The sequence below is a fragment of the Manis javanica genome, chromosome 5 (genome assembly GCF_040802235.1).
Source record: "Manis javanica isolate MJ-LG chromosome 5, MJ_LKY, whole genome shotgun sequence".
Classification (NCBI taxonomy): domain Eukaryota; kingdom Metazoa; phylum Chordata; class Mammalia; order Pholidota; family Manidae; genus Manis; species Manis javanica.
The window spans coordinates 153,973,332-153,999,953 of NC_133160.1; the positions used below are offsets into that span (position 1 = coordinate 153,973,332).

The 26,622-nt window shown below is 42.2% G+C and overlaps 1 protein-coding gene across 2 annotated transcripts in view; it reads left to right on the forward strand.

Annotated features, from left to right (window-relative positions):
- Positions 1-26,622, forward strand: part of SEL1L3 (SEL1L family member 3) — a 93,213-nt gene that overhangs the window by 5,923 nt on the left and 60,668 nt on the right. For both annotated transcript variants that reach the window (XM_073237766.1, XM_073237764.1), the window contains exons 2-7: positions 6,475-7,045; positions 16,368-16,494; positions 18,127-18,248; positions 18,589-18,704; positions 20,557-20,615; positions 26,293-26,425. In XM_073237766.1, coding sequence (XP_073093867.1) covers positions 6,475-7,045; positions 16,368-16,494; positions 18,127-18,248; positions 18,589-18,704; positions 20,557-20,615; positions 26,293-26,425 — 1,128 coding nt within the window. The remainder of the gene's footprint in view (positions 1-6,474; positions 7,046-16,367; positions 16,495-18,126; positions 18,249-18,588; positions 18,705-20,556; positions 20,616-26,292; positions 26,426-26,622) is intronic.

Sequence of the window (26,622 nt, forward strand, 5' to 3'; positions counted from 1 at the left end):
TAACTGACCCATTTCTTTCTTAAAAAAAAAATATATCACAATACATACACAATTACACAAAGACAAGGGAATCTGTGTTTTGTGACTGGGTGTGACATTGTCAAATATGACTTTAACTGAGGCTTACTTCTGATATAAACAGATGTTTGCTGGCTCACTCACCTTTCAGAGCCCAGCTCCGCTGTGTGCAGAGCAGATCAGTATCTTCCGAGGTGGAGCATCTATGTGGCCACCTAAATGGTCTAATTTGAGGGGCACAGAAATGCCTCCCTTCACTTCAAAAATCTTGCTTACAGCTGCAGTGCATTTGAGCTTTGCTTTTAAAGTATTATCTCCACCGGGCTGGCATAGAAATGCAGATACGTGACATTACTGCAGTAGTTTCTTCCATTATCACATTAACATGGATGAACTTACCCGATTGGATAGGAGTCCAACAGGGAGTGGAGGGATAGGAAACTTCAAAAATTTAATTTGTATTTTTGGTGTGGAGAAATGGAAGAGTTCTAGAATGTTAGGGTGGGTGTCCGAAATGTCTGGAGGGCTTGGGTGGCTGGGAGAAGTCCACCCCAAGTGTGTAAGGTGAGTGCCAGAATGCCAGCTTCCCTGACCTCACAGTCCCCTAGGTCCGGTCTGACCCCCAGGAGTCCAGTGAGATGCCAATGGTAAGTGCTCTTTGGAAGGAGGCTGGATGGAAAATAGGGCCCCTCCTCACAAAAGAACTTGTGAATGTCAGGAAAGTGGGGAGGACTTAAGATTGGATCAAGTCCTTCCTTCAGTTTATATCCAGGTGGCCTCAGAAGGGATGACTTGGGATGCCCCTGCAAGGTGCCTGGCAGAAATGCCCATGACCAGTACTTTATGTCAGCAAGAAACACTTACCAAAATCCTACTACGTGCCAACCTCTGTTTCAGAAGCCAGAGACAAAGCAATGAATAAGACATGGACTCTGACCTCATGATTTCTAAACAAAGGGATGTTTGGGTAATTTTTAGCTTGTGTTAATGTAACCTGGCATGTGAAAATACCTATGAAGGTTGGACACGTGTCATGCCTGTAGCTGAAACTCTTCAAGTTAATTGCCTTATTTTCTTGGCAGGAAACAGCTCATAAGCACACACATGACTTGAGCCAGGAAATCAGCTTCAGCTTAATCAATATTTAGAGTGTGATGTGTTGCTAATCAGTGTTGGTTTTGTACATAACAAAGGTAACCACAATTCATGGTGTAGCAGCTTCCCACTGGGCCTGCTCCAACCCATGAGGTGCCAGCTTCCTGCATTGCATAGGTGTCCAAAAGACTGAAGATCATAATGCGCTCTTGAGGGGTTTAGACGGTGCCCCTAAAGCCCTGTACAGGGATTTTGAAGTCCTCTTTGGGGCCAGCACATCCACTTTATATTAAAACATTTCCCTATCCCTCAAGTTGCTCTTCTCTTTTACCCTAGCTCTCTCATGCTTGTCCCACTTCTCAAATAATCTTTCTGAGCCCATGAAATTATATGTCTTTGCTCAGCCGAGCTCCAACTTCTCATCTTCCTTAGATCAAAATTGAAAAAAACAGTAACAAGATGTCAACACCACCACCAGGGAATCTTAGTAAAATAAGAAATCAAGCCCTATCAGGTATGCATCTATGAAATTATGCCTAATTGGGTTATTCATTTTATTTCTCCTGTATGATAATTCCTTTAAAAAGCATACGTTCTGTCACTCTGTGTTCTTCAGAGCTCTATCTAGGACAAAAGTTTGATAATCTATAACAGTGGTTGGCAAACGGTGTCCTGGGGGGCAATCCAGCCAGCCTCCTGCTTTTGTAAACAAAGTTGTGCTCATTTGTTTGTGAGTTACTTGTCTGTGGCTACTTGCATCATACCACAGCCAAACTGAGCAATTTTGATGGACATTGAGTGGTCCACAAACTTAAATATGTACCATATGGCCCTTTATAACAGGAAAAGTTTGGTGGCCTCAAATCTCGAATAGTGTCTTTCAGTAGCCACAAATATGTAAGCCACAAATGAGAAGCCGCATATGTAATTTCACATTTTCTGGTAGCCACCTTAAAAAAATAAACACAAACAGGTAAAATTGATTTTAGTGACATTTAATTTTACTCACTATGCTAATATTATCATTTCAACATGTCATCAGTGTAAAGATTATTAACGAGATATTTTACAATCTTTTTTTTTTTGTATTGTTTGTGAATTCCGGTGTATATTTAAAGCACATCTCATTTGGACCAGCCACATTGTGAGTGCTTGATACGCCTTGTGGCTTGATATGACTTGTATCAGATAGTGTATTAAATTACAGAGCCCATAAACCTTGGATTTACTTTTATTGCACTTAAGACTTTGAAGCTGGTGAAAATAAAATAATCTTCCTATGAGTATATGGAGATTCCCTTTAATTTTGAGGGCAGGCCCTGGAGAGAGTCCATAGTCAGGTGTCCTATACCTTCTTCATTTTCATCTGTCACCACCAATCTCCGCAGCAAGTCTGAGGTCTGCAAAGTCGCAGGTCGTCAAGCAAAACTGAAACCATATGCAGCGTGCTGCAGCTTATTAAAGCAGAAAAGCAGACTGATGCATTTTTTAGCCATAAGATGGAAAATAATGAACACAATTATTATTAACTGCACTTTGCAGTGAAGTCAAACAATCTTTCCTTCCAGCTTTCTGTTTAAAAGAGGCATTCACTGGAGTTCCCAGTGCAGCAATAAAAAAAGTGATAAAAAAATCAAAGTGGAAGAGCTGGGCCGGGGTTAGTTTTTAAGGCATACATGAAAAGAATGAGGAAGAGGTTTGAAGTCATTCTTTGAAAAAAGAACACAATGTGACATTTAACGCGCCGCACCATGTCCTGGGCTGTGCTTTCTATTGTGTCACTGACTAGGCAAATTTCTCCTTCTCATGGGTTAAGGACAGCACCAGGAGCATTGGGAATGAGAGCGGCCGGCGTCAGTCCCTTTTGGCCTGGCGTCCAGCCGTACCCGCTGTCTCTGGCTTTGGCTGGGCTCTGGTGTGGGCTTAACAGCTTGATTTGCATCTTGAGAAGGGGACCCATCGAGGCACATCCAGCCAAATGAATGAACCACTGCAGGTGGACAATTGCTGGGTGTACCTCTAATCATATAAAAGCAGAATTCAGCCTGCAGTCCCTGGGAGAACACAGGAGTGGGAGTGGAGACCAGGAGCCGGGCTCCTGGGCTTGTCTCTGCTAAGCCACCAGCTGGGTGACGTTGGACACCATCTCCTCTCGGTTGCCATGTCCTTGTCCGAGAAATGGGGTGGGCTGGCTCATCACCAAGGACTCATCCATTCTGATGTTCAGTACTTCTAGTTATAAGACTACTTTTATATTTGGAAGTATAAGTGAGACCCTAGAGCAGTTAGACCTCTTACTGCAGGGAGTGGGTAGTTTGGACTGTACCCCCTTTACACGTCCCACAGGTTTCCCATGACTAATCAAAGGCAATGGCCAGCCCTTCTTTTTCCTCCTCCTAATGTTGGGAGAAGCCATATTTTCCATTTTTATCTTTTAGGACTCTTCCTTTTCTCCCCTCCTCTCCCTCTTTTTTTTTTTTCCAATAGGTCAAAATTCAAAGGGTAAGTAAGAATATACAATGCAGGCCTCTCTCTTATCTTGTCTCCTGGTCACCTCATCTTTCTCCATGCAGGCAACCAATGCTGTGTGTATTCAAGCGAATATATATTTTTTTTCCTTTTTTAGCTCGAATGGTACTTCTAAACTTTGCTTAAACAAAACAAAACAACTCACACTTTGGAGATCATTCCATTATCTGCACAAGCAGATCTTCCTCATTTTAACAGCTGGATGGTTCTGCAGGAGTGGATGTATTACAATTTATTAAACCAGGCCTCTCATGATGGACATTTAGTTTTCCATCTTTTGCTGTTAAAAACAGTGCTTTAGTTAAACATTCATCATTTTGCACAAATTTAAGTGTATTTGTAGGATAAAGACAATGAAGAGGAATTATTGGGCCGGAGGTGGGTGCCTTTTCCCTTTTGATGGATATTGCCTGATTGTTGTGCCCAGAGATCACTCCCATCAGCAGTGTAGAAGAGGGTGTGCTTCCGTACACCCCAGCCAGTGCAGTGTGTGTAGGACTTCCTGATGTTTGTGAATCTAATAAGTTCAAAATGATGTCTTGGTGTAGTTTCAATTTGCTTTTCTTTTACTATGAGTGAGAATTTACTTATCAATGAATCACATCATCTGCTCATTTTTCTTCACTGTTAGCTTTGTTTCTAATTAACTGTCAGTACTTTAAAATAGAACCACTGTCCTCTTTCATAGAAACCTTCATTGCTCCTTCATTGTCAGTATAATAAAAGTGCACATTCACTGGACTGGGACTGGTGCCCATCAGAGCCAGGGCCCTCCTTTTTCTTCAACCTCATATCCCCGTGTCTTTTTGGGTTTTTGCCCCTGTTCTATTCTCTGGTCAAACCAAGATGCCCTGTAGTTCCCCCCCGCCCCCCACTTTGCATCTCCCTGCCTTCTCGCCCCTGCTTACGCTGCTTACACCACTTGCAGTGTCTTCTCTTTGCCTCTTTTCGTAAAAAACTCTTCATCCCTCAGAGCTCAACTGGGTATACCAGTCCTTCCATAAAGCCTGTTCTGGAGCCCCAGTGAGAATCACTCAGTTAGGGCTGTGCTCCTTTAGGGCATGTTTATTGTTTGACTGTAGCCGTGACCTCATTCTATGGAGCCCTGACCACGTTCTGCCTTGTGTCATTGCTAATGGTAGACATGGCTGCCTGGTACCTGGCTGTGTGTCTTACCCACCTTTGCTTCTCCTTCAACCCTAAGTCAGAATTGAAGGAAGGGGCCCCTATTTCTTCCTTCTTTGGAGAATACCACAGTGACATTTTTCTTAAAAATTGTGGTGTAAATATTCCTAGCATAAAATCATTTAAACCATTTAAGTGTACAATTCAGTGACATGAAGTACATTCATATTGTTGTACAACCATCACCACCATCTGTCTCCAGGACTGTCTTCATAATGTAAAACTGAAACCGTATGCCCATTAAACACGAACTTCTCATTCTCCCCTTCCCCCAGCCCCTGGCAACCATCATTCTGCTTCCTGTTTCTATAAATCTGATTTAGGCACCTCATATAAATGGAATCATGCAGTATTTATTCTTTTGTGATTTGATTATTTCACTTAGCATAATGTCCTCAAAGTTCATCCGTATTATAGCATATGTCAGAATTTCCTTTCTTTTTAAGACTCAGTAATAGTCCATCATGTATATATCACATTTTGTTCATCTATTCATTCATCAATAGATATTTCGGTTGTTTCCACCTTGTGACTACTGTGAATAAAGCTGCTATGAACATGGGTCCATGTGTATGAACATAACTCTTAGGATCTCTGTTTCTGGCTTTTCTGGGTGTATACTCAGAAGTGGAATTGCTGGATCATATGGTAATTCTTGGTTGTTTTTAAGGAACTACTATGGTTTTCCTCAGCAGCTGTACCATTTTGTATTCCCACCAGCAGTGCGCAAAGGTTCCAGTTTCTCTACATCTTCTCCAACACTTGTTATTTTTGTTTTTTTCCTATTTGTCTTTTTTTGGATAATAGCCGTCCTTATAGGGTGAAGTGATCCAAACTAACCTTTTTTTGTTATTGTGTTATGGATGCCTGAAGCGCAGAGATATATTTAGAAGAGCTCTTTGCACCCCCATATCAGTGCCAAACATTGCCTTAATTTCATGATCAAACTTCCCAGATTTCTTCTGGAAGGAATGTCTATGTTGACAGGGCTTTGTCATTTAAAGAACTAGATAAGTAAACAGGCAGCTAAAATCTTTCTTGGCACATGTGGTACCATCCATGGTGAAAGAATCAGACAACACAGTCTGTGGTCCAAGCCTGCCTGTGTGTGATTTGAGTAATAGAGATCTGCTGGTCCATCCTTCATACATGCTTGTCCTGGCCCAGAATTTACAGGGAGGAAAAGATGCCACGTTGGCATCCCTGTTATGTTCCCTCTCGGGTACACCTTGAACTCTTCTGTCCCTCTTTGATTTGGCTGTATTTGACCACCATTTGAAGTCAGGACAACAATTTGGAAGTGTCTGAAGCTTGCTTGTCTCTTTTTCGCTCTAAGGCAGAGTCACTGCTACTAGATTTGTAGTGAACAAGTTCCTCCATTTGGAAGCCAGTTCTGGGATGATTGCCACATAGACTTGAAAGTCACATTTTGATCAGCAGATGCTACTGAGTCTGGGGAGAGACAATGTGGCCTCATCTTCATTTGTATGTGTGTTGGTTTTTCTCCAATGATTCAGCAGTGGTTTCAACATCTTTTATCTTCCACAGTCATTGCTTTATGTGGATGGATGTTTTTTATCCTAGGAAAATAATGATTCATGTATCTGTTAATACAATGATTTTTAAACTTCCTATATTTCTTTTCAGAATTTTGTACCATCTCTGGGCAGGCAGACTTCCCTGACTACACTGGTGATACCCGAAGCTGAGCAAAGTATGGCTTACAAAGACTTTATTTATTTCACTGTCTTTGAAGGAAATGTTCGCAATGTTTCTGAAGTCTCAGTTGAGTATTTATGCTCTCAGCCTTGTGTTGTCAATTTGGAAGCAGTTGTGTCATCTGAGTTCAGAAGTAGCATTCCTGTGTACAAGAAAAGGTGGAAGAATGAGAAACATCTTCACACCAGCAGGACACAAATAGTACATGTGAGATTTCCAAGCATCATGGTTTACAGAGATGATTATTTCATCAGACACTCCATTTCGGTATCCGCGGTGATACTACGCGCCTGGATTACTCACAAATATAGTGGTGGAGACTTGAATGTTAAATGGGAGGAAAATTTGCTTCATGCTGTAGCAAAGAATTATACTCTGCTGAAGACAGTCCCGCCTTTTGAACGTCCTTTCAAAGATCATCAAGTGTGCCTTGAGTGGAACATGGATTATATTTGGAACCTTCGGGCAAACAAGATTCCCCAGTGTCCTCTTGAAAACGGTAGGTCATTTGCCTTCTTAGGAACCTAATGCTTATTGCTTTAGATAGCATGTATTCTAAAAGTGGCAGGTAAAAATTCTAATCTAGCAGTGAGGGAGGCAAGGAAAATGGAGGGACACATTGCACCTATAATTTAGGGGACAATGGGGGAGAAAAATAGAAAGGTGAAGAGAGGAGACAGAGTGGGAGAGACCAGGACTGGAGAGGCAAGTGAGGCAGGGACAAGGGACCTTGAGAGCCTGGATCTGTTTTAAGTTGGAAAGGAGCATTCTTGCCACTGAAACAAGGATTGGTAGACTCTTCCTCCCTCTCTCGCCTCAAAAATCCCTCAAGCGTCGGTTGTTTTTAGCTGGAGTGTTTATCCCAGAGGAAACGGAACCAGAAGGAGCCTCTGTGTCAGACGGGAAGGTAGAAGCCCACAGTGGTTTTCAGCCAAGTGCACCTGGGTTCAGTTCCTGCCTCTGATACTTTCTACCTATGTAACCTTGGAATTCTCAGAACCTCGGATTTTTATCTATAAAATGGGGATAATAAATAACAGTGCCCTTGGAGCAGTGTTGTGAGAATTAAATGAGATGTAATTCATTTAGCACATAACCAGCATTCAGCAAAAAATAGCCACGATGATGGTAGAGTCCAAACTGTGCATTTTGTACCAAATAACGCATGGTCACAACAACCAACAAAGGACTAGTGCAGGAGGCTCCCATGCCCTTTCAGCTTCCCGTAAGCACTGGGGTTGGAGATCTCTGGCTACTCACACTTAGAATAAGGAGTCTGGAGTTCTCTTTGTTGGTATGGGGTGAGGGGACATGTTGCTGTGTGGATGCTGAGTGCTCACCAGCTCTTCTCCCTCTGCTGCAGCGGGGAGCCTGCCTGGGCATGCTCCTGGGCACCCACTCGGAGTCAGGCAGTGCTTCCTAAAGTGTGGTCCTAGGCCCACCTGCAACAGAATCATCCAGGGTTCTTGGTGCAAATGGAAATTCCCAGGGCCCATCCATTACCTACTCAGTCAGGATCTGTGGGGTGCATGGTCCAGGAATCAGCATTTTAAACACATTTGCATGATTCTGATGCACCCCAAAGCTTGAGAACCTCTGGAGGAGGGGCAGAGCTGGTGGAACTTTGGTCTGGAGTTACTATGGCCAGACCCTCAGACAGCCTTAGTAGGTGAAGGAATTTCAGGGGCTGTGACAGCACAATCATTCCACAGGACATAACTGATACCTCCTAGTCTTCAAGACAACTTGTTTGGGACAGGGTGATTTAGGACACAGCAGAAACAATGGCAATGTGTATTTCCTGGGGCCAACCCAAAGCAACCCAGCATATAATTAAAGCTTGAAGGGCCTGGGCAACCGTATGTCCTAGTTGCTCAGAGACCACTTGCCACAGAACCAACATATTTGGCATTTTAAAAAAAAAGCTCTCTTGAAATAATTGTAGATTTTCAGGAAGTTGCAAAACTGGTAGAGTGAGTTCTGTGTCCTGTGTGAGCTTCCTCCGTCTTCCCTTAATGGTGACACCTTCCATAACTGTAGTAGAACATCAAAACCAGGAAATTGATGTTGATCTAATACTGTTAACTAGATTATGGACCTTTTTCAGATTTCACCAGTTTTACATGCACTTGTGTGTGTGCAAGTACAGTTCTATACAATTTTATCCCCATTTTGTTTTAATAGCCCTGCTCTGTGCCTAGCTTATCCCATGTGCAGTGCTTTAAACACAGAGATGTTGGGAGGAAGAAAGCAAATTCCTTTTCTGTGCATGTATGTGTATGGGGTGTAGGGTGGGCAGTGATTAAATGCCTGCAATAGTCAAGCCACATGCGTTTTGATGATCAATGTGCATCCCTCCTGCAGGCAGAAGCCCATGCTAGCATCTTTCTTGAATGCCTTCCACAGGGATACCTAATTTATTAAGGAGAAGGAAGCACGGGGCATATACAGCCAGTTTTGATTTGCCTCTGATTCTGTCAGGGCTTAATGATTCCATTTCATGTTTGGCAAATCACATATTTCTCATTGAAGAACAACTGAATTGCAAGCTGGAAGTTTTCAAATGAAGTCATTTACGAACTGGCTGAGTTCTTAGGGTGTCTGAACATACCCTTAAAATGTGAAACGTCTATTCTTTCTTTTCTTGTTCCTTCCCATATTCACAGGACTTCAGAATAGCACAGTGGGATTTTTCTCCTCACCTTCAAAGCATGACTTTTGGGGTGAGAACCAGTATATAAAAAGCAAAACACAGAGAAAAACCTTTCAAAGAAAGTCACAGAAAATAGGAGGTGCTCCATACACCCTCAAAACCAGCTCATTACAGTTTGCATGGCTGTAATTTGTTCACCAAAAGAGGGGAGCATTTCCTCTCCCTCTGTCTTTAAAAGACAATCAAAAGGGCCCTATGGGAAGTGTCCATGACCTTTTTGCTTGATGTTGGCCGTGCATGGAAGGGGGCCAGGATTCTGGCTGTTCTTAGCAGGGGCTTCTTTATTCAGCTCTTGATGAACAAGAGTCAAGTCAGAACAAGAGGATGGCATTAGGGGGTCTCGGGGTTGCCTTTCATGTCTGGCCCATAGCAGTCTGCAGCCAGCACTGTGGTGGTGCACAGGGAGTGTTTTCTGTGTCCAGTGAGTGCCCTGTGTCCCACGGGGGTTCTGCCTCTGAAGTGAAGTGCCCTTGGATTTGCGTTCATTTTCTTTTCCCGTTATAAAGAGAGAGAGCCCACATCCTAGTGCACCATTGTTCTGCCAAGTACAGCTGGAGTGCCTTGCACCAACAGCTTAGGTGCAGACTCCCAGGAGAGGGCTGTGCGTGCCTGGACACACCGCTGCCGCTTATCTCCTCTGCCAGCACCTGTGCCAGGCCAGGCTGGTGGTCTGATTTCTGATGGAGGTGCAGCAGGCTTTTGTCCAGCCCTGCTGAGTGAACCTATCCTGGATCAAAAGCCAGCAACCTTTCAGGACACGTGTGTGCCCAGGCTCTCGCATGTGCCCTTCTGGGCATGTGGGCCATAGGTGGCTAGGCGCACCATACCTGTGCCTCCACTTGTCTGTTTCCTTGGGGGAGGGAACCAAACATTCGCTTTTGTCCCTCACCAGTCACACATGTGCCTGATTCATGTCTGAACTGATGGAGAGAAAGAAATCAACACACAGGCTGGGAACTCCAGGCCCATCTGGACTTCTCTTCCTGTCACCTCATGTTATGAGAGGTCAGCTGGTCCTGTCACTTCCATCTTCAGACTATATTGCATATTTAGTCACTCTTAACCATGTGCATCGCTGTCATCCTGGTCTAAGCCACCACTGACCATGTCTGGACTCCAGCCACAGCCTGTAAATGGCCTCCCAGCTTTGCTCTCATCCCCTAGACAGCAGCCAATGCAAGCAGATCACATCACCCGCGCAGGTGGTTAGGAAGGATCCACCCATGTCCCGTCCGTAGCCTGAGGAATCTGTCTCTGTCCCTTCCCTGGCCACATGTGCCATGCTCCCCCTTGCCCACCTGTTCCAGCCACACATGCCTGCTTGCTTCTCCTAACATACCAAGTTCCATCTTGCATTGGGACATCATCTTACTGCTCCTTCCATCTACGTGGCTTGCTGCCTACATTGTTCATTCCTCTGCACAAACATCGTCTCTCTCCCGACCACCTTACCTAACCCAGCAGCCACCCCCTGCTGTCCCCACTGCATGTCTGTCCACCTGTGTTTTGCTTCCGAGCTTCATTGCTGCTGAACATGGTAATGAAATACGTTGAGTGTCTCCATTCTGGAACCTGAGCTCCATAAGGCCAGGGTCCTGGTTTGTTTTGATCTGATGACCAGCACAGTCCCCTGCACACAGAAGGTGTGCAGTGACTATTTGTTGATCAAGTGTTGAGTGCTCGTCGCCAAGGGGCAGGGAGCTCTTTCTCTCTGTGACATCCTCACACAGCTGTGCAGCCACATTAGGGAGCCGGCGGGGGGTCAGGGCAGCTGTGTGCCTTCCCCGGGGCTGGCATGCACTCTGCGGCTTCCCTTCCCAGGTGGAGCCCGCCTGGGCTGTGGTGGTTAAGGTGCAGCCTCCGGGTCAGTGATCCTGCTTCACAACCACACGTGAGCTCACCTTCCCCCTGCCTTTTACTGGGAATAGCTGCCACCCTTGGCTTCCAACCGCCACTATCCAACGCCACCTTCCCTATTTTCCTGGCCAAATCATACCCATTTTTCTGTAGCCAGTTCAACTTTCCATCCTTCCCCCACCCCTGCACTGAAGTTTTTTCTTTTCTTTTTTTTTTTTTTTGATACCTACAATCAGAAATGAACTGTTCACCCTCTGGCTTCCCTTTACCCTCTGTTTGTACTAACCCAGCATGCATACGATGGGTGTCATGTTCAAGTCAATTAAACAGAGATTGGGAGCCTACAATAGCTCCATTTTCCTTTACCAAGCCTGGAAGCTGAAAGATGCAGACATGGTCGCTCTGTCTCGTTAGGTGGTTACGTGGGAGGTAAACACAGCTGCCAATAGTAACAGCCACTTTCTGTTACTGAGCACTCACTATGTGCTAAGTGTTTTGAGTCTAAGGTAAATATGCTCAGTGCTTTACTGTCATAGTTACAGAGGCGGAAACAGACTCAGAGAAGTGGGCACTTGTCTAAAGGTCCTGCAGCTCTTCAGGATGGAGCTGGGATTTGAACCCAGTTTGGTCCCCACACGTCACGCTTCCTTATCAGTCTATGCTTCTGGGTGATACCATGTAGTTATTTATCTGTTTGCTTTAAGTCATTCTTTCATTGAGAAAGGTTGTGGAGTAGTCTGTGTGTTAGGTGCTCTGCTAGGCTTCTTCACAGGGAGGTGACATCTGAAGAGATACTTGAAGGATGAGGAGAGTTTTCATAGTCAGCAAAGGAATGGAGGTAAAAGGGCATCCGGGCTGAAGGGAAAGCATGGACAACAGCGCACAGAGAAAATACAGCGCGACAGGGAAATGGTGACGAGCCTCCGTCCCTTGATATGAAGGACGGCAAATATGTTTCATCTTGCACATCAAGTCAAAGTGCCTGGGGGTGACTCCCCAGAGTATAGTGTTGAGAAAGATTCTGAGGCCGAGTCTGTGCCTAGTGAGAAAGAGTGGCATGTTTGATTGATGACAGCATCTGCCATGGGGCGGGAGTGTGGAGTAGCAGCACTAGTATGTGTTTGCTCCCCCAGGTGGAATCTCAGGTGCAAGGTGCACGATTCAGGAAATAAGACTGGAAGGGCAGGTGGGGGTCCCACTTTGAAGGGTCTTCGATGTCATGCTAGTGATGTATTAAACAATCTTCCCTGCCTGACTCTATGAGCATTTTTCAGATCTTCTCTCTTAGGCCAGAAACTGGGGAGCATGGCAATTTTCTTCTTCTCCCCTCTTTTACTTTCACTAAAAATTCATTCTCATATTCGGATCCAATGGATTGGAAGTGTGATTTCTTATAACAACATTCTATTACAACAAAATAACAGAAGCCTAAGCAAACATTGGGGCCAGACTTTACCCGTGTTTGTGAAAATGTCAGTTTATACTATGCAACTATTCAAATCGATGACATGATAGTACTTTTTGTAATTATAAGAACTATATATTTGGCACTTTCAGGAAAAAAAGACTCTTGGTTCTTTTTTTTTTTGCTCCAGTTAATCGCAGTAGTCTGAATTTTTCAGTAATAACACTAATTAATGCCTAGTATCTGCATTGCTCTTTATGATTTTCAAAACACTTTTTCCATGTAGATTGTCTCACTTAATCCTCATAATAGTCTCACGGGAAAACATATTATTCTCGTCTGCTCTTTACAGAGGAGAAAACTGAGGTTCTGGGAGCTTTTTAACTGGAGTCCATGCTTCCTGATTCTTCAACTTTCTATGCTGCCTCTCTGAAATATGCTAATGCAGCCCTAACCCAGGTTCTAAATTAGAAAGAATACTCTTTTTTTAAGTTGAATTTTTACTGATGTGAATCATCCTGTTTTCCTCACCCACTGGACTTTGTCTCTTTGAAGAAAACTGAACAGCCTCAGAGGCCCAGGGCAGGGAGGCCTGTGGAAGCGGCCAGCTCCTTCTCCCTGCTTGCATGGAAACACAGAATCTTGTTCCCTTCCTTTTCAGTCAAAAAAATAATACACGTGCTGGTAAAAAACTCAGAGAGTGAAAAGGGTTTGGGGGAAGAGTAAGTTTCCACCCACTGGTCTTCTAGTCCTGAGCGATACTCAGAAACTCAGTAGCACTTACATCTTGTGTCTCCTTCCAGAAATGTTCGCTGCACATAAAGCATTAACTTGATAGATCCTTCACTTTATACACTCAGGGGAGGATCCTAAAAATTCTGCCCTATGCTCACAATATAGGAGAGGTTTCCTGTATGGGTACAGACTACTAGGCCTTGTTCTCTTCAATAGCTGCTTAGCATTCCTTTGCCTGACAGGCCATAATTTATTTAACCTGTCTCTTGCTGATGGTCATGCAGTTCATTTCTAGTCTATTATTATGAACAGCAAAGTTTCGCCAAGCATCCGTGTACCTGTATCTTTGGGCACATAAATAATGTAAGTATTTTGGCAGGATAAATTACTGGGAGTGGAAATTATTTTATTCTTAAGACTCCTATTAGAAAATATTTCACAGCCCCTCATTTCACTGCATCGTATCCTTTTGGAGGGAAGTTCTGACTTAAATCATACTTGCTAGGAAGTAGAATTATTTTTCTCAGGCCATGGCTTTAAGGAAAATAAAATGCCCGGTGACCATTGCCTTCTTAATGCCCTGTGTTTGGAAAGCATGATTGGGTTGCCTGTGCTCCAGCTGACCTCTCCAGGTTGGACAATCTTAGCTTCTTTTCCCCTGGGTTCCGCTTACCGACCTTCAGTCATTCCTTGCTTCAAGACTGTCTCTAACTTCTACACACATGGGCTGAGGATCTTAGCTGCATCATAGTGGTGCATTTGAAGCACATCCTAAGTAGGGTTTTGCTACATGGAAGTAGAACCCTCCCCAGAGCAGCTGTCCCTATTAGAGCTCTGATCACTCTATAATGAATTGGAGAATGGACTACAGAACCCCCCCAGCCATCCTAGTTGTGGGTGATACTCAAAATACTTAACAACCAGCATGAGGTGGGGGCCCGTCAGTCTCCTCAGGTGCCAGACCTAGTGCTGAAGCAGGGGATGCTGGGAAGCCTGGCTGAGCCAGCCTCTGTCCAAAGCAGAGGCTAGGGTGGGTAGTGGGTAGTTGGTACTGGGGCCTTGGAGGTTCAAGGAAGCATCATTCACCTAACCAACATAGATATATTCCAGCGTCTTAACAACCAGTATGGCTGTGCAGGTTTTGTTGGATACAAAAAATGTTTTTGTAAAATTATTTGGGTCATTGGGTCTTAATGTTTTCCCTCCTGAAGCGAAAAAAGTCAGTCTTTTGCTTCAAGTTCTCCTGCCCTACCTGCTTGACTTTGATCCCTGAATAAGGGAGAGGCTCATCAACATTCCCTTTTAACTCCGTTCACTTTGGATGCCTACTTTATGAAGTCTCCTTCTACTAGAGTCGGGCTGGGCGCAGTCACATCCCACGCATCTGGATAAGTGTTTCCACTGCACACTAGGTAACGCAGCAGTGGTTACGGGCAGAAGGCTCCCAGGGCCCCCCCGGGCCATCTGCACTCTCCTGGTCCATGCAACACCTTGGAAACCAAACCAAGTTGGGATGATATCAACCTCTTAGTGAATTTTTGCCATGATTCCAAAGACACCCTTGCAGTATTTCCATTTCTAATCCCCTTCACCCCCACCCATCCTTATAACAGACCAGTGAGTTCAGTTTGCCCAAATTGAGCACAAATTATAACCCGGTGGGGTTTCCAAATGCATCTCTACCTATAATAAAGCAGGTAGATTTGTGAGCTTTGGAGGAAATTTGGCTTATTTAATTCTACTAGCTACAGTCACAGGGGTCTGAGATATGAAAACTTTGCTCATGATTTTAATGAACCAGAGGTATCATTCTCTATAATAAAACATTTTTCACCATTGAGGAACAAGGACTGGGGTGTCCAGTATCCCAGGCTGAGGCCCCCATAATTTGTGCTGTGGCATTTGGTAACTTGCTCAGAATTTAATTCTTCCCTCTCAAAAGCCCAGGAAAATACATTATTTCCACCATTTAATCATGGATGTTTAAGCCAAGGAGCATTTTAAGGAAGAGAAAAGTAATCTTTATTCTTAGGTTGAGTTCAGTGAATTCATTTTTCTTTGAAGTGGGGCTGGGGTAGATATGGGAAATAAAGAATTTATACTAGACTTGTTTAAAGCAGTATGTGTTAATATAGATGAAATAACTCTGTTCTCCCTTTAAGATTTGTTATGGACACACCTATCTTATCTAGAGCCACCGAAAAGCATTGTCCCACATTTACAAAATAAAGTGGAAGGCTCCCTAGTTTAAAGGGATATGCTTAGTCATTTTTGCATAGGGTAATGTGTTAATGTATGTGGAGAGTCTGCACAGAAGGAAAAAAAAACCCTGTAATTTTAAGAACATGGATTCTGAAACCAAAATACTTGAGTTGGGATCCTCTTACAGTCTAACCCTTTCTAAGGCTCAGTTTTTTCATTTGGTAGATGGGGATAATAATAGAACTCATTTCTAGAGTCTTTATGAAATTAAATGAGATTTTCCCCTGAAATGTGCTTAGCATGTTGCCTTGCATGTTCTGTGATAAATAAATGTTAGTTGCTACTTTGGCAGCTGTGCCTCCATTTTAGCATCTGTAGACTAGGAGTAATAAAGAGGATTAGATTGCCCACATGTATATATTTGTTACACACACATATATATTTGTTACAGCAGCATGGACCATAGTGAGTGCTACTAAAGCCATAACTGCTATTATTATTACACAGATTCAAAATGTTTTCCTTAGCCTTAGAAGGGCAGCACATAAAATGGTTGTGCACGCTGACCCTTAGCTCGACACTTGAAATCTGGCTCTATGACTTATTAGCTCTCCAACCTTAGGCAACTTACTCTACCTCCCTGTGCCTTGGGCTTTTCACCTGTAAAATGGGACCAATAATAAAATGTTCTTTATAGGGTTACTATGAAAATTAATGGAGATTAGCTCTGTAAAGTGCTCAGCAGGTGCTTGGCATGTATTCAGTGCTCAATAAATGTTTGCTGACATTTTCAGAATATTGCATGTAAATGTTTGATTGGATCGAGGCAGAGGGTTCCAGGAAGAATGTGCTTTGGGAAGCAGTGCTTTTCTGGAGATAACTGAAAGGCAGCTGTCTTGCTGTTTGTAGATGTGGTCACCCTCCTGGGCTTTCTCTATGCCTCCAGTGGCGAAAACACGGGCATCGTGAAGAAGTTTGCGAGGTTTCGGAACCGAGAGCTGGAGGCTACGCGACGCCAGCGGATAGATTACCCAGTGTAAGGATGGGCAGGTGATGGGGGCTGGTGGGCGAGTGCTCTTTTTCTCTGAGGACCAGAGCAGGCTAGCGGAGCCCCTTAGGAAGACACACCTTTGTTACACGCTTTGTTGAGATCCACACAACTTAGACAGAATCTGTGCACCTGACAACCTCATAGTATTCCTGAATCATTCTTGCACTTAGCGATCCTTGTTTGCCAAGGGTATTCTATACAGTTTGCCTTGGACTCGCTATGCTGGTCCCAGGAATGCCATGAGCAGTGAACGAGGTGTGGGAGCCCGAGGCCTTACAGGGCTTCAGGGGCAGCCAACCTGTGCCAGCACAGACTGTCTCCTTTGCCTTCCTTTTTCTGTCTTGGAAGATGGGACAGGCTGCTTGAAATTTCACAACTTCTGATCTCCTCCATTAATTTCAGCAAAACCCAGGTATATTTTTTTCCTTCTGCTGAGTTGAAGATGCTGAAAATGGTTCCTGGTTCACCTCAGAATGGATGGATTTAGCAGAGTGATTTCATTCTTCCCATGCTGCTGGCTGTAGAAAGATCTTGAGTCACTTTACTGAGCGTATGTTCTTGCTAAGCTTCCTTGCAATAACTTATCTTCATGAGCTTGCTCAGCTGGGTGGGTCAGGAGGGAGCTGTGTGGCACCATCTGTTTGCGTATCTTACCACCATGGATTTTGAGGCCAAATTATAAAGCCCAGAATGTCCTAAATGACTTGTTTGAGGTAGCCCCAAAGAACTTGGGGCCACTGTCACTTTAACCCACATAAAGAGAATTCTATGCATTTATTTTGACCTTGATTCCTGTTTCAAGTGCAAAAATGCAATGACTGCCCCCCATCCCCCGCCAGCTCCCCATCTTTGTACTGCTGGTCAGTAGCACCATGTGGGCATCAGGCAAGTGTTCAGCAAATATTTGCTGAGTGATTGAAGGATCATGTATCTTGGCCAAATGTGTCCTAGTTGACTACTGCTATTTTATTCTTACTCCACAAATCACAGATGTACAATATATATTTTTTCAACTAAAATAGCCCCAGTCCAGAAATGGAACAATTAGATTAGTTGTTCCATATTGGTCAGCCAGAACTGTGACACTGAACAACCTGAATGTGCATGGAAATAGTATCTATGTGTTCCAATTAGCATATAGGGATGCCATTTGCCAATTATGACATTTTTCTACCTTAGAACTTTTATCTTTGAAAGAAACAAAATTACTCAAAAAGCCCTAATTATGTTTTTTCTTTTAATCATTGAAACTAGAATATCTTCTTATCAAATCGTCTCTTAATTAAAATCCAGATTTTTATTCTGTGTCTGGCTTCATAAACCTTAAGAGTTCAAATGGTGGGTGTGTGAGATTCTCAAAGAGGCACAGAAACAGTTTTTGGTGCGAGGTACAGTGGCTGCTAGATTTGTACAAGGATGCTTAACTCCTGTCTTTTGCAGTTACTATAACTACATCCTTTGCCTCAAAAAATCAAGCTTTGCAAGCTGATCTCCCATGATGAAGGCAAATTCATCCCTTCATTGGAAAGAAAGCAATTTGCTTGCTCATTGTTAACTATAATTACCTGTTCTTGAATGATATCAATCTGCAGAATTTTTTTCTCTTCACTCTTATAGGTTTACTGTTTCATTGTGGCTTTATTTACTCCATTATTGCAAGGCCAGTCTCTGTGGGATTCTGTATTTTGTCGATTCTAATGAGATGTACGGCACACCTTCTGTATTTCTTACTAAAGAGGGTAAGTATAAAACAGAACCTTTAAAATGATGTTGTAATTTTTTTACTCTGTCTACTGGTAGATACATCTGTCTAGAATAAGGAAGATATTGTCAATGTGGCAGCAGTGAGAGTGATAGCTTTCAAATGTGGGCTTCAAATTACCTTTTCTTTCTGGAAGCTTGACTAATGTCTTCTTTACAAAGGAATGCATTTATATGTTCTTTTGTTTGGCTTTGTTTAAAAGTAGAAAGACTGTGATCTAATCTTGTAGCTTCTTAAGACGACTGTTGAAAAGGTATAGCCCCTTCATTCATTCCTAAGTATTTTGTCATTTTCATGAGCTTTAATTTTCCTTTTAGGCCACTTGCATATTCAAATGCACCTTGTCAAAGGAGAAGACCTTGCTGTAAAAACTAAATTCACCATGCCTTTGAAGGAGTGGTTTCGACTGGATATCTCTTTTAATGGAGGCCAGGTATCTGGATACAGACTCCACCAGGAATCCTATCAGCATCACCACTTAACATTAAGCATTGCTATAAAGTCAGGGAGCAAGAAAATCTGCAAAAACAAATTTTGTAGCAAATGATGAGCTCTTTACAACTATACACTTTTTCAATCAAACTTTTATAGTTGGAAGTTTAAATCATATGAATCCCATCCCATTTAATTAACTTTTAAAGTGCTTTCTTCAACCATATTGTGAATGAGTAAATAATATAGCCGGTTATATACCTCAGTATATGAGCAATTCAGTCCTCTTCCCCAAGGGAGATAGGCTCTGTAGAGATAAATGTTAAAACAGCACCGACCATGTTTATATAGTGTTATCAGAGCTACAACTTTTTTTTTATAGGAAATTTATTTGGTTAGTTCAGCTGAGAAATAATTTGACTGTTTTTGGCAGTTGAAACAATTGCTTATGTTTGACATTAAACAGACAAATAATGCCAACATCCTAAATTATAATATCAGTGGGACAGAGGGTCTTTATCTACTCTGTACTATAAGACACTGCACGTAAGTGTTTTTATAAGACAGGCTCTCGTAACACAGACTTTATGGATTATGGTAAATCTGTTGTTATATTTGAGGACAATCCCATTTCTCAATATACACAATGCCAGTATGCTACTTTTTTTCCTGGTTACTTTACTTCCTCATCAGCTTTTCTTATTGATTTGTGACTTTCTAGTAACAACACTAGAAGAGACATTTTGTTTGTCTTGTGTTGTTAGATAATATGCAGACTTCCCTCCATGTTTGGGTTTATCACATTTCCTTTTTCTGAAGAGAAAAGAAATCAGGTCAGGCCTTGTAGCTTTCCTGAGAAGAGTCTGTAACATGTTAGCTGGGATTTTTTTTGTGTTTGTTTCCTTGATGATGTTATTAAGGTGACATAAGGTGGCATAGCTGTGGTCCCAGAGTTTTAGTTCCCCGTTTACATGAGGATTGTGATGGCATAGCTGGGTTGCTGCTTTCTCCCAAGGAGAAGGTCAGCTCATTATGTGTCACTTAGGTGTCAAATTGTCAGCACAAATCATAGATCTTATTTTGCACCTGCTGTATGCAAAGCAGTATGCTCAAGGAGCTTTTAGGCTATTTATGGAAGTACCATTAGGCAGGTAAAGGGATGTCATAAGGTGAGCTTAATTGCCAAATGATTCATACTGATTCAGAGACGAGAGACAGCCCTTCATGCTGGGATGCTCAGAGAGGGCTTCATAGAGAAGGTTCATACAAGTTGGGCAGAATTAAGATGAGGATGAGAGGAGGGGTCATTTTAAAACATCACTGGGGGTTAGCAGATAAACCAGTTGGGAGCAGAAATTTGCAGACTATAGAAAATGAATAGAAGCAAAAAATGTCCTTCGGGCTAGAATGTAGAGAATCTTGAATATCAGGGAATTTGTGTGTCTACTTGCAAGGCAGCGAGGTGTCATGGAAGACTTTTGAGCAGAAGAAATCAGAGTAGTCCTTTAATTAAAGTAATGAATCTAATGGCAGAGTCCACGATGGGGTAAAGCAGGAGAGAAGAGTTAGGAACACTCTCTGGGTTGGAAAGAAAAAAGTAGTTTTGTATTTTAGTAGACTTTTGCCATTTGTCCTTCTTTCTTGCCATCCTACCTGGTTTCCCTAGTATATGTAGGTCCCAAAACAATAGTGATGGTTGCTTTTCTATACAAAATCCACCTCTGTGGTGGTGAACAAGGGGCTTAAAGTAAATGGTTGACTAGCCCATTTTATGAGTAATTTATGCCTAGAACTGTATTTATGATGTGGGGTGTGGAGTCATAACTGATCCTTGCCTATCTCTCCCAACATAGATAGTAGTAACCATCACCATTGAACAGGATTTGAAAAGCCACCATAATCAGACCATTAGGTAAGTGCAAATTTTCTTTTTTTATTCAAAAATTTGCTGGATGAGGTTTAAGGAATCCTCACACGCAAATGTTATTCCCCACCTCCTTATGCAACTTGCCCAAGTGTGGAATGTGGCCAATCTGCTCTGCTAGTCTTTTTTTGTTTATAATTTTTAAGTTAAAATTTTTTTTCATGGATATGTTTATTTATATTTTCTAAATTGAAACATAGCGGATAGAGAATATTCTATTGGTTTCAGGCCTACAATGTAGTGAGTTGACAATTATACGCATTACTGACTGCTTACCACCGTAAGCAGTCTATTAACATACAAAGATATTGCAATATTATTGACTGTATTTCTTGTGCTGTACATTCATCCCCGTGACTAATTTATTTCATAATTGGAAGTTGGAGGCTCTTTATCCTCTCCACCTTTTTTGCCTGTCCCTCTAGCCTCCTCCACTATGGTAAACACCAGTCTGTTTTCTGTGTTTATGAGTCTATTTCTGTTGTGTTTGTTTATTCATTTGTTTTGTTTTGTTTTTTAATATCCACAAACTCTCTGTTCCCCCCACAACTGTTTTCTCTAAGCAAGAGAAACTACTTCTCTTTCCAGATTTCATTGTAAATTCTTCCTTTCATGGCACTTTATAATTCATTTTCTTTGAAAATTATCTTCTACAGAGGTGTCTGAAAAATAAATCAAGGTATTAATGCTGCTTATTGAGAATGGTTGGTAACTTTGGCCGTGTATAAAACATAAAAGCAGACAGTGTTCATATTTGTATTTATAATCTAAATTTGAAGCGTGTACCACTATTGATATTGGTGTAACTTTTCATCCTTATGTAACCATTCTCCACAAGAGTTACAGAAATTGAGAATTGGGTCCCTTGCCTTGTATTTCATAATTTTTTAATTTGCTTCTATATCCCTGTGTGATGGTGGGTTTTGTTGTGGCAAAACTATGGGGTAGCCTTTTTCAGGAACTCAGGATACCTCAACATAGCTAGATAATATACATATAATCAAATATTTTAGAATAAGTATAAAGAACAGAAACAAAAATTACAGCTTTCTGTGTATAATTTATATATCTATGAATAATAGATACATACCATCTTTGTATGTATAATATAAAAAATGTATCAGGCCCTTTGGCTGGGGGAGGGGAGGCTCATTCTCTATCTTTTTGTCGTTTCACTACACCAAGCAGAAAGCTGTCTCTCCAAACAGCTTCCATGCACTCAGAATCCCCACACAATCCAAATTTCCTGGAAACCAATTATTTAATAAAGAAAACAAAGAGGGATGGAGACAGGAGAATAGAGAGGCATACACTTTCCTTCCCCTACCCCATCAATCATTCTTGTTTACATTTAGGTCAAACTGATTTTTTTCAGGCTCTGGGCACATAGAACAATTCTTAATTTCATGGCCAGATTAAAGGATTAGAGTTATATGGGAGGCTTGAGAATGTTATTCCTTAGCCTGCAAAAAGAAGGTAAGAGTGACTTGAGATCTATATTGAAGCATGGAGGCTGAAGCCTAAGAACGGAGCAGAAGTCTTAAAGGCCTCCAAGTGGATTTAGACCGGTCAAAAAGTTCAACAGATATGAATTTTGTTATATAACAGGTGACCACAGGCTCTTTTCTGGGGTGTTCAAGAACAGGAAAAGCCTGGGTGTTCACTTTGGACAAGCAGATGCTGTGTGGCTCCTTTGGAAATCCCTTCTGGCGGCCTGATCTGGGAAGCAGACCCCAGAAATGAAGGGTTCAAGCATTTTGGAATGTGAAGTCTAAGCAATACCTTTTTCTTTCTACCCTGACACCTACCTCCAACCCATGACATTTTTGACAACCAGGAATTTCCTAGACTCTTTTTCATAGTCTTTGGAAGGTTTTCCTTTCTTAAATCCCAGAAACTGAGATGCTAACAGGAGTGAGTCCTAGACGGAGAGATCACAATACGATCCAGGGCTGGAACTGGCATGAGGGGAGAGAGGCACATGCCTTCCACATAAAATTCAGGAAGTGTCAAAAAAACTCTGTAATTGTATTTGTTTGCTAGGATTGCCAGAACAAATACCACAAACAGAATGGCTTAAATGTCAGGAATGTATTGCCTCACAGTTCCAGAGGCTGGTGGCCGAAGGTCAAGGTCAAGGTGTCAGCAGGGCCGAGTTCTCTCTGAAGCCTCTAGGGAAGGATCTGTTCTAGGCATCTCAGCCTCTCTCCAGCTTCTGATAGTTCCTTGTGTCATGCAGCATGCCTCCAATCTTTACAGGGCATTGTCCTGGGGTATGTGTATGTGCATCTGCATCCAAATTTCCCCTTAGTACAAGGACACTGGTCATATTGGATTAAGGGCTCCACCACCATGCTAGTAGGCCTCCTGTGAACTAATTACATCTGCAGTGACTCTATTTCCACATATGGTCACATTTCAAGGGACTGGGAGTCCAGACTTCAACATAGGAATTTTGAGTGAAACGCAGTTCAAATTATAACAGTAATCATGATTAATAACATTTAATACAATATTTTTAAAAATCAAAATTAATGTAAAGAATCAATGATGAACAAAACATCACAATTTTAAGTAAGTACAGAATCAGTGTAATTGTATAGGATCCCAGAGATGAGGACTGATTTTCAGGCACATGTTCATTCAGCATCCCACTGAAAGCATTGAAATGGTTCCCTACCCCGTAGTACTGGCAGTCCTGAGACCCAGCAGTGCCCCCCCAATACCACCTCAGCTGCTCTTCCTGTATTCCTGGGAACTCACCCATCAATAAGAGTACTAAGATTTAATGCCAGGCCTAGGGATAAGATATTTGGAATCTCATCCATCAGAGATTTCAGAGTGGCCCAGCCAATGAACTAAACACCAAATATTTCAGAAGTTGTATTATAACAGTGATAAAAAAAAAATTACAATCTGGTACCATAGGGACCGAATAATTCATTTATTCATTATTCATTTATTCAGTTAAAGCAAAGACCCATTAAAAAAAAAAGATGCTGTAAACATTTATTCTAATTAAAAAAAAATACGTATGTACATTCATTTGCCAATCTTTCCAGATAGGACTTTTTCTTCGATTAGAAATCTGAGGGATTCCTGGTGGTCTTTTGTACATATATGGTACCCAAGTTCTGTTTCTTCCAAATGAAAACAAAGACACTTGTGTAACTGTCAGAGCCCAAAATCCAATTTCAATTTCTTTTCCCAAAAGTTTTCAGTTGTCCTGATTGCATGACAGTTTTTTAAGTCACCTTCTTGATAGTCTACCCCAAATACTCAATGTAATTTTTACAAAATAAGAAACTCTTTCTTCCCCATCCATATTTTATTGAATAACATTTAATTAAATCGTATGATTACAATGCTCATACAATTGGCATGAACACATCTGGGAACAAACACATCTTCCTCTTACTAAGTATGCAACTCAAGAGATGGCAGCCAACAGTCCAACAGTGGATTAGGTAAATAATAATTATAACCATAGTTAACAGTTATGGTGCTTACTATGTGTCAGACACTGTTCTAAATGCTTTGTTAAATATTAGTTCATTTTACCCTTGCAATGACCAAGTAGGTAGGTACTGTTATTATCTTCATTTAAAAAATGAGAAGACTAATGCTCCCAAGAGTAGCCTCCAGCCACTGGGGATCCAGCCTGCCGTAGGGATTGGCTAGCAGGTGAGTTGGTAAGTTGGGTAAGAAAGTTCCATCAAGAGGGGTTCTATGCAGAAGCATTGCTTCATAGCCACCAAGTGCCAGGTACTGTGTCCTGAGCATGGTTGCAGTGTTCATGTCTTCCTAAAGTCTTGAAAAATAGAATCACTTCACAGCCCTTAGACATAGTAACTTTGTGGCTCCACCTGACAAAATGGGAAGAGACCATTATCATCTTCTCATGGCCTTTCCAGCTTGAGATTCTGGAAAGAAAAATATTAGCTGACGAAGCACTTCTTTTCCATTTCTGTGGCTTCCATACAAAGCTGATTTCTGAGTGCTCACTTTGGCTGCATCAGCTGGTGTTATCAAAGAGTGTTTTTTCCTTTACCCTTTTGTCTTCCTCTCAGCCAGGGGCCCCTGCTCAGGGCTGGGTTTCTTGCTAACAGTCAGTGTGTCTCCTCTCCCAGGATAACCCCAAGTCCCATGGCTTCTCTGCCCTAGCTGCTGGTAGCTTGCTCGGTCCCCGGTGGCGTCACCCTGGCCCGTTGCTCTCGCAGCTTGCTGGGTTCCTGGCGGCCTGCCTGACATTCTGTTTTCTTTCCTTTGCTTCCATCTGCCCTCACGCTCCCTGGCTCTCTCCTCTTTGCCTGGCTTCTCACTTGATGTTTGTCTTGACCCCCAACCCCTTGCTGTTCACATATGTTCTGATTGCACCTTGTTTACCCATTCTTATTTTAATTTTTAGATAGGTAATAAAATGCACATGGTTTAAAAAAATCCAAACCATATGAAAAGCTGTATAGTTAGATGTCTTGCTTCTAGCTCTGCCTCCATCCACTCTATCCCCTACCCACCCTTCCATGGAGAAATATTTGTATTAGTATCTTGGTTATACTTTCAGAGGTTTTTTTTAATGCAAATTCCAAAAAAATCCATTCTCCTTTTTGTTGGATAAAAAGTATACTCTTTGAAGACAAGTAGTGAGTCTGTGGCATCTTACTACACTGATGGACAGTGACTTAAACGGGGTGTGGAGGGGACTTGATAATATGGGTGAATGTAGTAACCACATTGTTTTTCATGTGAAACCTTCATAATAAGAGTGTATATCAATGATACCTTAATAAAAATAAAAAGTATACTCTTTGTTCTGCACCTTGTTATTATTTTCAGTTAACAGGGTGTTTTAGACAGAGTCCTTTGTCCCTTTTTTTAAAGCTGTAGAGTTAAAAAGCTCAGGTCCAGGGTCCCTTGGATGGATGTGGGCCAGTCCTGATAGACACCTGGGGTTCTTTTTGTGAATATAAACAATGCTGCAAGTAAAAACTTTGTGCATTTTATTCATGCCAGCCCATTTTTTCCCTCCCTTTTCCTTTCTGATCCTTCAAGTCTTTCAGGATGAAAAGGACTTGAAGCACATTATTTGTGCTGATTTCTGGTCTTTGGCCAAACCCTTTGACCATGCTGTGGCCGCCTCCTCCTAACTCATGTTTACCTCAGTCCTTATCTAATAGGATATGTTGCTCATTTTCCTCCACAGCTGCCTTCAATTCATTCAATAAGATTTTTTTTCCCTTTTTTTGAGCAAAGTATTTCCAATTAAAGCCAGCAGTTCCAAATAATTCCAATGATTCCAAACACTCTCACCAGTACCAATAGCTGCTGGTATGTATTAAGTATTTACATTGCCCAGGCACTCAGCTGGATGCTACACACCTTTGAATTTCACTTAATCTTTTTAGCAATTCAGTAAGTAAGGAACTAATTTACTAATGTGAAACTCAGTCTCAGAGAGGTTAGGAGACTGATCCAAAGTCACACTGCTAGTAAACAGCAGAGTTGCAATCCTAGCCCAAGTCTGCTTGACCGCACTGTGGTCCCGGGCTAGAACTCAGAGTAAAGGGCTTGGGGAAACCTGGGATTTTAAATCAAGGAGGATCGATGAAAGCATCTCTTTTTAAAAAATTTGGCTCAAACTCAGAACTCCTTTGTTCTTCTCTAGCTTCCGGGAAGATTTCCATTATAATGACACGGCTGGATACTTCATTATTGGCGGGAGCAGGTATGTGACTGGCATTGAAGGATTTTTTGGACCCCTGAAGTACTATCGCCTCCACACTGTACACCCGGAACAGGTGAGCCTAGGGGATCAAGGAGACATTTCAGATACTCACGGGTGATGGGCATGTGACTCCGGCTTGGAACCCGGGGTAAATGACAGACTTATCCAGGCTGGACCTTACATCGGCTCGGTCATCCAACATAATTAATATTGAGGCTTTCCTCCAGCAAAGACGATAATAGATTTCTGTTAATGTTTGGTTCATTTAAG